The 16,611-nt window shown below is 47.5% G+C and overlaps 1 protein-coding gene across 4 annotated transcripts in view; it reads right to left on the reverse strand.

Moving 5' to 3' along the window:
- Positions 1-105: 105 nt before the first annotated feature.
- The window catches only part of PWWP2A (PWWP domain containing 2A), a 29,454-nt gene continuing 12,948 nt past the window's right edge, over positions 106-16,611 (reverse strand). For 2 of the 4 annotated variants that reach the window (XM_030229330.2, XM_030229333.2), the window contains exon 3: positions 5,666-8,290. Coding sequence is in view for 3 of the 4 variants with exons in the window: in XM_030229333.2 (XP_030085193.2) it covers positions 8,277-8,290 (14 nt within the window). In the remaining variant the exon portion in view is untranslated. Of the gene's footprint in view, positions 267-899; positions 981-5,665; positions 8,291-15,833; positions 15,929-16,611 lie in introns of those variants that run through there. The other 2 variants (XM_030229332.2, XM_030229331.2) reach the window with 2 other exon arrangements.

Here is a 16,611-nt window from a genome sequence, read left to right on the forward strand (position 1 = left end):
GAACTACCCTGGATGCTTTCAATTTTCATTTTTTTTTAATAATTCTTTAAGATTTCCTTGCTCTGACCAGTGGGTTTCTGTCCCTGCCCACACTGTGTGCAGTGTCACTCACCCATGGCTGACTCTTGTGCCCAGTTACCAGTGGCCTTTTCCGACCTGCTGCTTCAGGGACAGGATTTCTGTTCCTTCCACTCTGTTCCTGCTTCACCCCTTTGAAAGCCTGGGGAGCTGCAAATATTCCTTCTCAGCTGGAGACTGGGGAATTTCTGGGAAATAGAAGCACAACAAAGCTTTTGAATTTCCTACCTGCTGTGCAAACACATCATCAAATCATTGTGCAACTCCCCTGCAGGATGCCTGATGTGCACCTGGAGTTTCCAATGAAGGGAAGGGCAAAGGAAGCAGGACTGCAGCTGATTAGTGTTTGTAATTTAATTGGATTGTGTGAAAGTCACTGGGAGCTGGGCATGCTGGTACTGAGAACTCAAACCTCCAGGTCATCCCTGCCTCCTCAGGGCCACTCTCCAGCTGGACCAGAAACTTCTGGCAGGTGTTATCTGCCAGCACAGCAAGTTCTCCTCTAGGCAAAATTCCAATTAATTGCCTGAAAGTCCTTTTGCATTGTCCAAATCCTGAACAAGTGCATGTGCCTTGCTTTTGATTTTTAAGAGGTTTTTTTAATGTCTAAACTAGTCCTCACAGCTGCCACCAGTAAAATAACTGGTGCCTCCTCCTGGTGCCACTGGCCACAACTTAGGGAGTGCCAGGGAGTTTTGAGTCACACTTGTTGGATTTACAACCTCTGCTAGGAAAAAACTGCTTTATGAAACACAATCTTTTAAATATAAGTGCTCCTAAACCAAACAGTTCCTTGCTCAAGTGTCCCAACAGTTACTCACCCTCCTGGTAACCAGCATGTGCCTCCTTTCCAGCTGGAGTTGTCCATCCTCAGCTCCTGCCTTTGTTCCTCCTTCCTTTGCCTGCCAAACACAAAACCTTTCAGTAGCTGGCCTTTCCCCTGAGGTGTTTGCACAGAAATAAAGGCAGTGTTGCTCTTGTCCATGAACGGGGTTAGTCTTTCCCTACAAAGTACTTTCTCCAGCATTTCCATAACATTTGTGCCTCAGACCTTCCATTATTTGACACCAGAACTGACAGTGGGATTTGACTCTGCTTAATGCAGAGGTTCTCACTCACTTCTCTGTTTGTCCCCTCAGAGACTTTAATCCTTTTGGCTGAGGTTTAGAATCACAGATTGCCAGGATGGTTTGTGCTGGAAGGGACATTGAAGCTTATCCAGTCCCACTCCTGCCATGGGCAGAGACACCTTCCAAAGACCAGGGACACCTTCCAGAGACCAGTTTGCTCCAAGCCCCATCCAACCTGGCCTCATTCCAGATCCTGTTTGTGAGTCCCAAGGCCTGACCCTCAGAGGAGCTGAGCACCTGCAGTTCCCTCCATCCCACCAAAAATTTGGAGCATTTAACATCTCTTAAAAGATAGAAAAAGCAGCTCCTCTGTTCACATCTTCAGCTCTGTCTCCCAAAACCCCAGCCCCAAGGGAGGCAGCCACACTCCAGAGCAGTGTCAGTGGCAGTGGAACTGACACAGGCCCAGCACAGCCAATCCCTCCTGCCCAGCAGGATCCAAAATCTTCCCCAGCTCATCCCTTGGGACATTCAGGATTTGGAAAAGCACCAAGCTTTGAAGCCCATTCCTTCCTGCCTTGATTAACACAAAACTTCCTGGGATCTACCTGCCCCTGATTAGCACAGCCCCAGCCTGGGAGAGGGGAGAAGCTGCTGGTCACCAGCTCCTAGGCTTTAATTAGCTGTGTTATTCCCAAGGGATTACTGCTGCAGCCAAGAACCAATTACACCCCAGTGCCTCCCTCCAATAGGGCAAAGATGCACTGGGGCACATTAATGTGCAGCATTCATATGTTGCTCATTCACAAGCTTTCCCTGTTTGGATGGATCCCAACATTTTCTTGCTCAGCAACTTTTTCCCACCCCGGGCAGGGCTGTGACTGCTGGGGGGGCTCTGGGCAGTGCCTGGCACAGGAATTGTGGCACTAAGCCAGAAGCATCACTGCCTACCCTGACAAAGATTAAAGGCTCTAAATCAACTGAAAATTAAAATAAACCCATTTTTCCCTGATTCTGCACGTTCAGTGGGAATCTCCCAATTGGAAACCATCTGCAGCTGCAGCCTGGAGTCCCCAGAACTGCATATTTCTCCCCCTTTGTTTCTCAGGAAGACAATTTACAAATCCTGCATTCCCTAAATGGATGCAGCAGGATTAGGTTTGCCTTTCCTGGCCTGGCTGAGCCCACGGCTCTGCTCCTGCTTCCCAGGACTCCCTGCCTGCTGACCCTGGGCTCCGGGCAGTGTCTGGGAGGGTGCTGGGCTCCAGGAGCAGCTGCTGAGCTGGACTGACCCCCGGGCAGCCCCGGAGGGTCTGGGAGGAGCCGTGCCTGCTCTGGGGTAAGCACACGCTGGCCAGGGGGGCCTTTGTTCCTGTCTCTGGGCAGTGAAGGGCAGCACCCCCTCCCTGCAGACACTCCAGGGAACAGGGATGGCAGGAAGAGGGGAAATGCTGCTATCTCGTCTGGGCGGTGGCTGCTGGCAGAACTTCCTAAGTGTATTCCTGAGTGGTGCTGGAGAGTGCCCAGCAGGTCCCTGGGGAGGCAGTGGGGCCAGGGCTTTTCTAATTGCATTTGTCCTATTTCCATGAGCTCCTTTGGCTGTGACCCTCCATCCTGGGGCACTTCTCTGTCTGAGGAAGGGAGAATTGCAGTATTTGGAACTTAGGGAAAGGAGGAGGCTGGGAGCTCACAGATTCCCTGCCCATGGCTCCAGCCCTGAGCTGCCCTTGAAGCGCCAGCTCTCGCTGTGCCCCAAAACATTTGTGCCCCTGCTCCCAGCTGGAATGCAGCTGAGGCCTTGAAGCCTGGAGCAGCAGCAGGTTTTCCAAGGCAAGATGCAGCTGATGGCTCCTGACAGGATCCTGCAGTGCTAATGCAGACGGTGTGAAGTCCAACCCCCCCAGTTCTGCTCTCACAACTCATGCCCAATGCTGCCTTTTTAAAAGCAACCACAGCCAAGTGAGTGAATCACAGAAGCCTCATCCCCATCCATCTGAGCAGTGTCAGTATTCCTGGGGTCTTATCCTTAGCATGGCCCAGTATCCATCCCTGAACACTCTGGGGCCCCAGCCCCTTCCCCTGACAGCTCAGAGCCTTCAGTGTTTAGATGAACCCTCCAGCAGGAGCAGCCTCACTTAATATTTAATGACCAACACAACCACAGTCAGAAATTCCAGTCCCCAAGCCCTTAAGATGTGGAGCTCAGCTGAAAATCTGGATTTCAAAATTAGAACTACCCCTCCTGGGCTTGGAATATTTACCCCAAATACAGAATGTGCCAAAAACCTCTGCAGGGGTGCCCAGTTCTGCACGGAGCACCCATGGCTTGTGCTGCAAACCCAGCAAGGAAGGCAAAACAAAGAGCACAGAGACACTCAAGGGAAAAGCAGGAGCAGAACCATAAAAGCCGGATATGGAATGTGAATAAACCCCACAGTACGACCCAGCAAACAACAGAAGCCTTTTCCTGGCTCCCTGCTCTGCCTGCGGAACATGACAGGGAGAACAAATCCCAAAACAACTGGAGCAAGGACAGGGGAGGGGACACAAAGCCACGGCGGTGAGGGGGAGTTGGTGCCAGGCCTGGGCTCTGCCCGAGGGGCTCAGCGCTGGCGCTGCTTCCCCTGGAGCAGAGGGAATGAGCCCTTCCCCAAGGGCCCAGCACGCAGCACACCTCCCCTGCCGGAATCCTCCCAGCCTCGACCATTCCCAGCTTCCCACAAAGCCCTCAAGCACAGAACGGCCTCTCCATGCAAACCTGACACTCCCCATGAGGCAGATGAGGCAGGGACCCTGAGGGAACCGGGAACCATGAGGGAACCGGGAGCCATGAGGGAACCGGGAGCCATGAGGGAACCGGGAGCCCCTCAAGCCCAGCCGGGCCTCACCCGAAATGCTCCCAAATACAGAATGTGACAGTGTGAGTTCCCAGTGCCACTGTCACCGAGCCATTCCCTTCAGCAGTGGCCCTGTTGGTGTCACCCTGCAAGATCTAAACTCTGACCCCTCACACTTCGGACGGGAGTCTCTCCAAAGCCCTCATGCCAGAGCTGCACTTTAGCCCCGCCTGCTCGGGGGCAGCAGCAAACGCCTTTAGAGGGGCCTTGTGTGGGCTTTGTGTGGGCCGTGGGTCACCTTTATCCCTTTGCCAGCCACTGGAGTGATGATTAATCCACGGAGTAATTGCAGAGCTCTGAAATCTGCCCGGCCAACCTCTCTCGTGGCTCCGTCCCCACAGCGCTGCTGCCAACTCGGTGTCACAAAGGAGAGGCCATTAGCGAGCAATTACACTTCAGCAGGATTTCCCCGCCTAATGAGGATCGCGGGCTCAGGAGGAACTGCTGCAAGGCTGAGGGAATAATGAGAGAAAGGGGATGGGAGTTCCCGCAATCCCGACAGAATGAGAAACAACCATGAAGGAAAAGAAAACCATCTGCTGGAGCTGTGCTCGGGCCACAGCCTGATGTGGGTGTTTGTCACAGCGCTCCCAAAGCACCCCAGGCTGAGCCAACAGCAGCACTTCACAGTAAAATCGATTTTGGGGAAAACTCCTCATTATCCACAGCAGGTCACTGCAACAACCCCTTCCCAGCAGGGTTAGTACTTTTGGGTACCCACCAGCTGCTGGCATCCTCTGTGCCATAAAAACACCCTGTGCCATAAAACCACCAATGCTTCCTGGAAATCAGAACTTCCTAGAAATCAAGGTAACTCAAGAAGCTTATTTTTTGTTTAGCCCAGGAGCTCAACTCAACTTAGAGAATCTTTCTTTACAGTACCAAAATGCAAGTGAAAAAAAACTTGTATAAAGGCTGCCTTCTATTTGATTGGAAAGTGCAGTTCCAGTCTGACACTCCATAAGAATCATGGAACCACGAAGGTTGAAAATGAACCTTTCAGATCACTGAGTCCAAGCACCAACCCAACACCAGCAGGTATTTTGGAAAAATACTTGCTGGCATGGCCCTCCTTTGAATGCAGTGGGATGGAGTCCTGGAACAGAAATCACCTCTCCAGCATCACCTGATCCCTGCTCAGGGCAAGGAAACACAGCTGAGGACAAGGCAACTTCTCCCTGGATGGAGAAATCCCCCTGTCCACTTACCTGTGAAGGCAAGCCTTGTCTGAAACTCTGAGAACTCCATAAAAACCAGCCCAAGGACTGCGTGTGCCAGAGCAGGAGCCCCTTCCCATGGCATCCCCTCCTCCTCCTAGGACTGTGGCAGAGCCACCAGGGCATCCTTGGAGCTGTCTCTACCACACTATCTTCTCTCACTAATTATAATTTTTCCTACTGCTATGGAAAGCATCCACCTGGCTGAGCATAGCTTGGGATCTTCCAGCCACTGTGGTAAAAGGTGAGGCTAGGCAGAGACTTGTCCACATCATGGAATTCCAGCAGTGGACCAGCAACCTCAGTTGAATCTTTGTTTTTTCCAGAAAAACCACTTCTGACATAAATCAAAGGCTTCGGGGTCAATGACTAATAAAGTAAAAAAGTTAAAGACATCAAAACATTATTTCCCTTTAAAAGAGCACTGAAAAAAATCAAGGCTTTATTTGAATAAATGTTACACAACATTCTTTATCATTTTTACTTCTCAGCAAACCTTAAAGGGTGAATCAGATTTTCCTCATTCAAGTCTACAAAATGAAAGAGGCATAGTGACCATTCAATATACAGACAAGAAGGTAGCACGGAGCAAAGCTTAAATATTAAGCAACTAAAGCAAAAAAGTGAAAAGCAATACATTACTGTCACTCTCTCTCATTAGAATATCCCTGACAATTTCATTTCCAAATGAAAATGTGGTTTCCAACGCAATGCTGGGAAAAGCAAGGCAGACATGAGCTCCCTTGGATGCTATTTGCTCTATACCCATATTCTCCAGTGCACACCTGCATCCCTTGGGTCAATCCCTCCTGCTTCAGCTGCTGTGCTCAGGGAGGGGAGGGAGGGAGGGGAGGAGAGCCCTGGGGATCCGGGGGCACAGCCAGGCACTACCGGCTTCCAAAACAACAGCAGGCACTCCTCAATGCCATGTGCAACAACCCTGCCACCACAGACCCGGGCCTTTTTCCTGAGCAGAAAATGGTTTGTGCCATGTGGTTTGGTGGCTTTTCTGTTTGGTTTCTGGGGGGGGTGGGGGACAATGCACCTGATTAGGCCAAGCCCCCATCCATTGTCAATCCAAGCAGAGGTGAAAGGCTGGCACGGACCCGGCACCAAGGCACCCCTTTCCTCATTCACATGTCTCAAGCTTTCAGTTCTAGTCACATCCCAGGCCCTGAGCAGGACCAGACTGCTGGGCCTCTTCCACTGGTGAAAAGGAAAAGCACTGTAGAACAAATATTCATCCAAATTTAAAAAAAAAAGTCTGTACTTCATGGTGAAATCGTTATGGCAAACGGTACAATTTGAACGCGCTGCACAGCATTGTACAGGCTGTTTTAAAAAGTAGGTAGTGAATATTCAATTTCTGCATTTAGAAATAAAGAATTTAGCTCTGAAAAGCAGACACTGAAGCAGCACAAAGCACGAGCTGCCACACACTCAGTGTGTGAATCCCTGATGGGCCTGGCTGGGGTTTGGGGGCCTGTCCCAGCCTGTCACTTCTCCCTCTCAGATTGTTTAACAAGTATAAACCTGTTGCCAATGACAGAGTTGTTCTAACTTCAGATTTTATGTGGTTCATTCAGGCTCCAGACACGAAGAAATCGTCTTTGTGCTGACCCAGAGGCCCCTTGGAAAAGTCCCTCTGGTTTTAAACGATCCAGACAAAGACATTCTATTTTCTCCAATTGAATCAGGATATCAGTAAGGAGGAAAAGAGTTTCCTACAAGTCCTTTCATCTCTATAGAAACAGAAATTTGACTTTTAGTAGATTATGTGCACATTTTCATATCTTCAAAACAAATATTTATTTTCCCAGGTTACGCAATAAATCCCCTGCTAAGAACTTTAAAGAAATGGTTCTGCCGAGACAGTGTGCACACAATGGAAATAATTAGTGACAAATAAATTAATATTTAATAACTCAAGATTTCAGCAGCGTGTCCAGCATTCCCAAGCTCCACTGAAGTCAGTCTTACCCAAGACCTTTCTGGGAGGGGAATAAAATGGATAAAACCCAGTGGGTTTCTTTTTTTTGATTTACAGCTTTTCAAAGAAGTCAACCCAACTCAGATCAACAACCATCAGAAACTCTAATAAAACCTTTGCTCTCTACTAGTTATCTATCTGAAAAATATTCATGTCAAAAGGAAAAAATAAGCCATGATTTGAAATAGAAATGCCATCCTATTGAATCACTCTCCATTCATGATTCCCATCCTGTTCTAGGATTATAAGCAAAACGCTGCTCTCTGCCTTGTAGCCCCCTCAAGGTTATTTCACAACCCTCAATTCCCTAAGTGTTACAATAGCATAAATAAAATGCAACCATATTCACACAGAAGGAGCTTTCCCATAAAACAGAGATCCATGGAGTTTGTGGTCACTGTCCTTTCCATCACCTCTATGGGAAACGTTGGTCTCAATAGCAGGACTGTTCATATTTCACAATACAACTGGGTTTGGACATGCTTTGATCACAGATCACAGCTCTGCTAACACCTGCACTAAATACTAACTAAGCCTCAGAGAATGGAAAATTGCAATGCTAAAGTCAAGAATTAAAAGAAAAGTTCAAAAGTTACAGTCAACTTCCCAGGCAAATTGGCTCCGTCACTGGCACCTCTCAAAACATACAAACGTGACTGTCACATTACAAAAACCCCAGTTATCTGCAGTGAGTCTTCATCCTAATAATTCAAGTGGTTCCTTGCATGTAAGTGTCATAGAGTCTTTCGTAATTTCATGCGTCATTTATTGCAAAAAAGTTTTATAAAATATTTCCTAACATCTTTTGAAATTTTAAGGAAAATGTACATTAGGTACAGATGCCCTAATGGTGCGAGGGGGAGCTTTAACATCTTTTACCCCCTTTCCCCTTCAAAAAAATGTTTACTACTTGGTGAAGATTTCAGAGGAAAAATAGGACAAGTCAGTCTCAGATTTCTCTCAGTCCTGATGAGCTGGTGCTCTTCGTGGCAGTGTAGTGAGGTTCCATAAAAACAGCGGGTCATTAGTGTCTCTGAGCTGAAAAGGGGAGAGAAAGGGAACATGGTTAAATGTCTTCCAGTACATATTGCAAAGTAGGTAAAGCAAAAGCTGAGGTGGCCAGAAAAGTTACTGGCTCACCTGCTTTGTGCATCGTGTGCAGAAGACAAAATATAGATTGACATTATCACAAACAGACACAAGTGAGCAAACTCCTCCGGGGCTGGGGTTTGAGGAGGAGCCACAGAACCAATCTGTTACATCTCACCCCATTTCAGCATCCAGAGAGAATTCCAATTGTAAAGACATTTAAGGACAGCTCAGGAAGCAGGGAGATTAACTCACAAAATCTATACATTGATGGCAGTTCCCAACACAAAGCTAAATCTGACCCTGCAGAGCCCTTCCACACAAGGAGCCGAGTGCCTGAGGGAGCAGGAGCTGGAAATCTGCTAATGGTGTTTCTTTCCCATGGCTGCCTGTGCTTTCCCATTTACTCCAGAGAACAGGAATAAATTATGATAAAGCAGAGAGGAACAGCCCAAGTACTGAGCCCTGCATGAACCAACACCAGTCAGCCACCAGTTCTTACTGGGAAGAGGGGCAGGCCCTGGCTCAGAGTGTCCAGAGCAGCAGCCAGGCTGGGACAATGTAAGGTGTCCCTGCCCATGGCAGGGGTGGCACTGGATGAGCTTTAAAGTCTCCCCCAACCCAAACCAATCTGGGATTCTGGGATTCTATGGAGACTGTGCTCCTCAGATACAGTGACTGAAAACCTAATCACCTGGGTGAGCTCAGTGTCTGTGCCACTGAATTCCCTGAGTGCAGCCCACTGCCTGTTTATCACCCATTCCATGGGGGCACTCACTCCAGGTGAGATCTGTGCTTTGTGGGACAGTGACAGCTCAGTCTGGCTGAGGGCATGGCTCCCCTGGGATCTCCAGGGAGCTCACAGGCTGGACTCTGCTCTGGAGCAGCTCTATTCAAGTGCTAGAGGCAGGATCACACAGATCCCACATTGGAAAAGCCCTCCCAGAGCACTGAGTCCCAGCTGTGCCTGATCCCCACCCTGTCTCCAGCCCAGAGCCCCGAGTGCCACCTCCAGCCCTTCCTTGGGCACTCCAGGGATGGGGATCCAACCCTCCCTGGGCAGTTCCAGTGCCTGAGCCCCCTTTCCATGGGGAAATTCCTGCTGTGCCCACCCTGAGCCTGCCCTGGCCCAGCCTGAGGCTGTTCCCTCTGCTCCTGTCCCTGTTCCCTGGAGCACAGCCAGACCCCCTGGTCCCCTCCTGGCAGGAGCTGTGCAGGGCCACAAAGACCCCCCCGGGCCTCCTTTTCTCCAGGATAAGCCCCTTTCCCAGCTCCCTCAGCTGCTCCTGGGGTTCCAGTCCCTTCCCTAGGGAGCCATCCTAAGGACTGCCCCAGATCAAGGTACAGATGTGTGTCAGGACAGGCACTGTCACAACTCAGGCCCTTCCTGCCTGTCCCACTGACCCCAGCTCACACAGCCCTTTCCTGGCAGCCAGCACTGCCATGGGGATTCTGATTCTTCAATGTGAACATTTTCTCAATCCCTTTATTCACTGCTGTCCAGAGAGAAGCGCTGCCTTTGAAACTCCTGGCTTTTATCTGCAAAGGAAAAGAGAAGGACACCAGGCAGCCATGGAGGGGGAGAAAAGGCACCCCAGAAGGACAAGGGAAGCAAAAATAGCAGCACATCCCATCAGGGATTAAACCTCAAGGCCAGGAGCCCAAATTTAAATAGTTACAGTAACATTTATGCACCTTCCTGGGGAATAAGGCTGTGTCTGTGTAAAACTATGGAACAGCAGGCACAAAACTCCTATTTTCCTGCTAGAGATTCCATTTGTAGCCAGTGGAGAAGGGAGAAACCAGGCTGCTCTTCCAGATGATGAACTACTAAAAGCAAGAACTGTTTCCTTCCTTTAGAGCCTCCAGCAGCAAGACCTCAGCCACCAGGAAAACAAAGAGCAGCAACACATTCTTCCCTTTGTGTGCCTAATTCCCTGAAATACATGACACAGTATTGAGAATTCCTAAAACATGGTCCAACCCAGTTTTTTTCCATATAAATGTACCAGAAGAGATTATTCCTAAATCCTTCAACACTTGAAATACCTCAAGACTTTTTTTTTTTAATTAACTAAACTTCTAACTAAACTGACTACAATTCTTTTAAAATCGTTTTTGTGGCTTTAGTTCCTTTTCACCAGAGCTACTAACTACCCAAACTGGCACCATGTGCTTTAAAATCCTGAAGCACTGCAAAGGTGCAATTAAACCCCAGCATTTCGTAAAGCCAAACAAAAATCCTACACATTACTAAATAAAAAATGCTACTAAATCAGCATTTAAGCAAATATTTGCTTGTAATTGTATCTGCTTATTTTACTGACAAAGCAAGATCCCTTCTCCCCCTTTGTGCACCTGTTAAAGGATGGCAGGGACAATTCTGCCACCTGAATTTGCTGTGGTTCTGTTACAGAATCTCAGTGCTGGGAACAAGCACTTGCCATCCCAAAGCACAGGTTCCCAGCACGTGCCTGGCACGTAGGAGACTATTCCTTATTCATAGTGCATATTTGACATCCAAAACATCTGTAAACAAACAAGAAAACTGACCTAGATTTGTTTTGTTCCTAAAGAACCACCTGATTTCAAGTTGCTGTTCCATACATGGCATCAGCCAAGCAGGAGGCTGCACCCCAAGGCCCCTGGCAGAAGGGCAGTGCAGCTTTCCTCAGCTCAAACCTGGCTTACTCCAGGTGTGATTCCTGCAGGATGTGAGCAGGACACAGAGGGCAGAGTCCTCTGTTACAGACATATTTTTACAAATATTCTGGTTTTCCAAAGTCAGCCTTGCTAATGGCAAAGTGACAGGACAGATCCATCACCTGTCCTCTCCCTCTCCTGGCTGCACTGAGCCCAGCTCAGCCTGATCCATTGCTTTCAATCCCTGCCAATACCCAAACCCAGGGTTTTACTGTCACAAATGCAATCAATACTCCAGTGCTTGATTCCAACTCCCTGCCTCAGTTTAAGTGTTATTTCCTGTCCCAGCTGCAACTCAGCAGAGCCCAGCTTCCCCTGTGCCTCTGCCCCGTCCCACAGGGATTCACACACCTGGAACAGCCCCAGTTCCCACAGCCCTCCCTTCCTCCTCTGCACTGAGGAATGGAATCACTGGCACAGCAATGCAATTACAGCTGCTCAAAACGTGCCTGGTCCTGGTTTGGGAAGTAACTTGTCAAACACAGCCCAGAGAAACCCCACAAATCCATTTCTTCACACTGAAGGAGCAAAGCTTGGACTCAAACTTGCTCCAGGGGACCCAGATTTGTTCCCTGAGCCAGTTCCTACCTGCAGGCTGCTGCTAAGTTCTCCCCTCAGGCCATGGGCAGGCAGAAAGAGATCAGACACCACATCCCATGGCACAAGCATATGAGTCATCTTTCCCAGGTTATTCCACCTTTTTTTTTTCCTTTTGCTCCCATGTGTGTCCCTCTTGGATGTGCAAGGTGGCTCAGGTTTTCTGAAGCCCTGGTCTGTCAGCACCACCCACTTCCCAGCTCCTGCTGTTCCCAGCTCATGCCAGCAACATCAATTGTATTTTCCTGAGGAAAACACAGAGCCAAGCCCTCCTCAGTGGCTGGTGCCTGGCACTAAGGTGCTGCTCCAGGGAATATCCCAAACTGCCCCACCTGGGAGCAACAGCAAAGCTGTGCAGGGAAAAAGCAGGAGGGCAAACCAGTCACCAACTCCCTGGCACCACAGCCCTGCCTGGCAACTGCTGCTCTGCCTTGTGTTCACACAAGGGCACTTGTGTCATTGTTAAATTTAAGGAAAAAATTGTTAATTAATTTAAATGGCAGGCTGGATTGTATCCACATCCCAGGTAACACAGAAGAGTGAATGATCTATAAATCAACCATAGGGAATCATAAGCTGCTGTTAGGATCCAACAATCAAACCCCAATAATCAGAGGAATTTCTGACCTGGGAGGAATTGCTGCTGCTTGGCAAAACCCATCCAAATGAGCACAAACAGTTCTTAGCACGGAGGTCAGAGGTAGATGGGGTCAGACTAGAGCAGACTGAAAATGCCAGAAGGGTGAGCAGGGAAGAGAAGGAAAAAGCCACGGGATGTTATTCACCTGAACAGCCCCACTGAACACTCTGCCAGGGTGAGCTGTGGGAGGGAACTGTTTAAACAAAACCCCAAGTGTCCCAGAGAGCAGCTGGGGGTTAAATGTTGACTGGGAACTGCCATGGTCACTGCAAGGCCAGGATCACACACAGGCTCTTTCCAGCAGGGATTAAGGAGAATTTGACACTGGATATCTCAAACCTGATCTGATGGATCTTCAGGCAGCTACACAAGTTCTCAGTGTTAAATGTGGGTGATCCCTGATCACTCCACAGTCAGAAGCTTTGTCAGTTATGGAGAAATTCCCTTTTGAAACAGTCCTAGTCGTTGTACCCAATGGATTATGCCACCACACACTGCCAGCCATCCCTTCAGGCTCGAGCTCCCTGCACTTCCCTCCCAGCTCAGTCTTCAGCCCCAGATCTGTGAGGGACCCTCTGCTCTGCCTGAATTTGCTGTTCCTGCAGGCATTCATTGGAACACAATTATAAAGCCAAGGATGGACTGAAATAGCCTTTCCCTGATTACCAGCCTGCTCCTTTCATAGCTCCTCAGCCAAGGAAGCTGCTCTGTTTTCTCACTGGACTCTAAAAAACAGGCAGGGCAGATGATGATGCTGAGAATGAGCTACTGACATTTATTTTTTAAAATTCACGTTCCTATTCTACTCTTGACAGTTTTAGCAGACAAGAAAGAAAATATCAGGACTTACGAGAATTAAATAGAACCAGACCTAAGGCCTAGCAATGCACAAAGCAACTCTTACCCTTCCCCACTTGTGCTACTCTTAATGCTAATCACAGTTAGAAACTATGTTTTAAAAACCCTAAGGTATTTTACTCCATGCTGAAACAAAAAAAGTCTTTTCAGCCTTGCACAGACATAAACCACCCCAGGAGCCCTACCCCAGGGTAGTTCTGTAGGTTCCAAACTGAACCCAGCAGCGTCTGAAAGAGAAACCAAACCATCAGAGATGATTATCTCACTGAAGTGTTGACACAAAGTTCCAACTCTAATTAGAGCAGCAACAAATATCTGTTCCATTTCCTGCATGACTCCACTTCAGACACACACAAGCATTTCCTGTTGCTTCCAGCTCTGCTCCTGAAGCCTCACACCTTCAAACACCTCTGGGGAAAGAGCTCTGAGCTGGGGAGTAACTGCTCTCTCTGCCAAGGCATTTTACCTGAAGATCTTCAGAGGAACAGAACACCTGCACTGAAACTCCTCACGTGCCATTCTCCCCTACCCTGACAGGCCACAAACACCCAACAAGCACACAGAGGATCTCCATCATCAACTCCAAATGGCATCATTTGCCATTTAGCCCACTAAACTGATGGGAAAACAGCAGCCACCCTCTGGCTGCTGTTGGACTTCTGAAGGATTTAGGTTGGAAAAGACCTCCAAGGTCACCAAGTCCATCCTGTGCCAGATGCCCACCCTGTCCCCAGCCCAGAGCACTGAGTGCCACCTCCAGGAATTCCCTGGGCACCTCCAGGGGTGGGCACTCCAAACCTCCCTGGGCAGTTCCAATCCCAACCACCCTTTCAGGGAGAAATTGTTCCTGGCACCCCCTGGGCCAGCCTGAGCCCGTTTGTACCCACAGGGGTGTTCCAGGTGGGAGCAATGGCCAAACCATGGACAGGCCATGGAAAGTGGCAGCCCCGGGGCTGTGGCACTGCTGGGAGCACAGGCACACAAGGTGGGGGTTACAGCTTAGCTAAACCAGCCCTAAACCTGTCCCAGCCTCCAAAGCTCTTCTCACCCTGCGCCTGCTGAACCAGGCTCTGCTCCAGCCCAGCCCTGGAAGCTGCTGCATCCACAGGAGCAGCTCCTTAGGGGCTAAAGGAGAGTCAGGGATGAGTATGAAGAGATTTTCAACTTACTGCAACATGGCGTTGTAAAAAAAATCATTTTAACAAAACAAATTATTTGTTTCGAGCCCTGTTCAGTCTGCAGCCATACAGAGCATCCACTACGAAACTGAGAAAAGACTTCAAACTCATCTGCTACAAATCAAAACTGACTGTAAATGCCTTCCATAAACAGTTCTTTTGAACATAAACCCACCAAAAGAAAGCCCTCCCACACCTGTTGCTCCCCAGTGAACACCTGAGCAAACTCTGCCTATGTAAGCTGCAGTGCTATTCTAATTTTATATAAATTAAGAGAACAAAGCTTCCAGGTCTTCTAAAGAAAAAATAACAATGTCAATATTGATTTTGCCACTACTTGGCTTACAACAACTAACTTAAAGCCAGCTCACTTGAGCTTCTACACCTCAAGGAAGTGGTGTAGACATCTGACCCACCTCACATGGGTTCCTGACTCCAAAAAGCAGTTTGCTTTAATAACAAAATACAGCTTATTTACTATAAGAAACTCTTTCTGTTTGCAGGAGAGAATACAGAGAAGTGTAACAGATTTTTTTTCCAAATTTTTTTTTTTTTACAAATTCTATTGTGTGTTTATCACATTCAAAAAGCATTGACCAGTGGGGCTTTTTGGGAACTGTTAGAATGCCAAGGTAAAGCTGGTATATTTGGAAGCTTAATTAGCAATTAATGACTGTCATCTTGAGGAAAATTTGAACAGCCATGGGTTTGACACTTTAGACTTCCAGTAGTTCTGTGGGCATGACAGAATAATTTAAAAAGGTAAAAAGAAACTGAATGCTTCGGCAAGACCAGACAGTATCATGAACATATGAAATTAAATCTTAAAATAAAAATAAATATTTTCAGGGTCCAATGATTAAATCCTTGCCCCCTTTTTCACATCTGTTTAATTTCAGTCTGAGCTTAAATTTTTACATCTGTCACGATTGCCTGCGTGGGCAGTCCTGGAAAAACCAGGACGAAAACTGCTTTGGGATAAGCACCAGGAGACTCTTCACAAGGCACTGCAAGGCTGAAGCAGGAATGGGTTGGAGGACACAGGAATTCACATGGTCAGGTAAGGACCAAAACTCACAGAAAAAAAAAAGTCAAGTGCATTGCATGAAAATGCCCCAATAGTGAGCAAAAAGCATGCAAGAAAAGCTGGAATGGCAGTGGAGAGCAGCTCTGACTGCTCTGAGATGGAAACTGAAACATTCCCCACTGTACAAGTGACATTATCCACAGGCTCTACTCCAATATATGGCCCAAAAGGTAATTTAGGGTGAAATTTAATCAACTTTCCAGAAAGCCCTCTACAGAGCTGGTTCTGAAACAAAAGGGACAGATAATTAATCATCTCCAAATTAAGACTGAAGTATACCAATAGTATTTACATCAAGCACTTCATCTTTAAGAATGCATGAAAAAGGACAATTTACTTTTTAAGGGTGTCCTCTAAATCCGGCATACAGATAAATACTCTGACATCCTGGATTTGTTTCAAAGCTTTTTGAGAAACACACACAAATAATTCAGATTTAGTCAATTTTATTTACAGTTTGTTTTTTTACATTTCAGAGCATTACACAATTACATATCTCATTTTTCTGACCTGCAAACAGATACCTTAAACGGAAATAGTTTAAAAAAAAAAAAGAAAAAAAAAAAGAAAAAAAAAGTTAGATACATCCAAAATGCAACAATTACACATCTGACAATTCACAAAGTGTAATTTACTAGGACGTATCCTAAGAATTTAGGAACAACCAGTCAGGAGAAAATCTGACCAATTTCAGCAATTGATTATTTACACATTCAAAACAAAGCCTCTCTTAAGCTAAACCTCCAGGCAAATGGCCTGAAAGATTTCTTCAGGAAGAAAGACCAGAATGATTCACACCTATGCAGCATTAACAGCCCTTGATCCCAAACACTGAGGCCTCCTCAGCTTTGTCTTAGAGCTACAGGCATCCCTCGACTTCTCCGACCCTGAAGTGATTTAGTTGTGCCCCCATGTGCATAGAAAGGTTGAGTGTTTAAGTGGTCACTACGATAAAACCCCATTTAATCTGGTCTTTAAGTCACTAAAATTCTTCTTCCTTACAACCTGGAGCACGTCTCCAATGCCATTTAAACCAGCCCGCAGAGGGGAGCTTGAGCCCACCGGGCCTGGCCAGACTAAATCCATTAGAGACTGGTTAAAAATAATCTTTAAAGACCATTTAGACAAGGCTTACATTTCTACACTTCCCTGATGGGCCACCTAATAAAACAAAAAAGTCACAGCTACTACTTTCATCCCTCGTGTC

The sequence above is a fragment of the Serinus canaria genome, chromosome 13, assembly GCF_022539315.1.
Source record: "Serinus canaria isolate serCan28SL12 chromosome 13, serCan2020, whole genome shotgun sequence".
In the NCBI taxonomy this organism is placed as follows: domain Eukaryota; kingdom Metazoa; phylum Chordata; class Aves; order Passeriformes; family Fringillidae; genus Serinus; species Serinus canaria.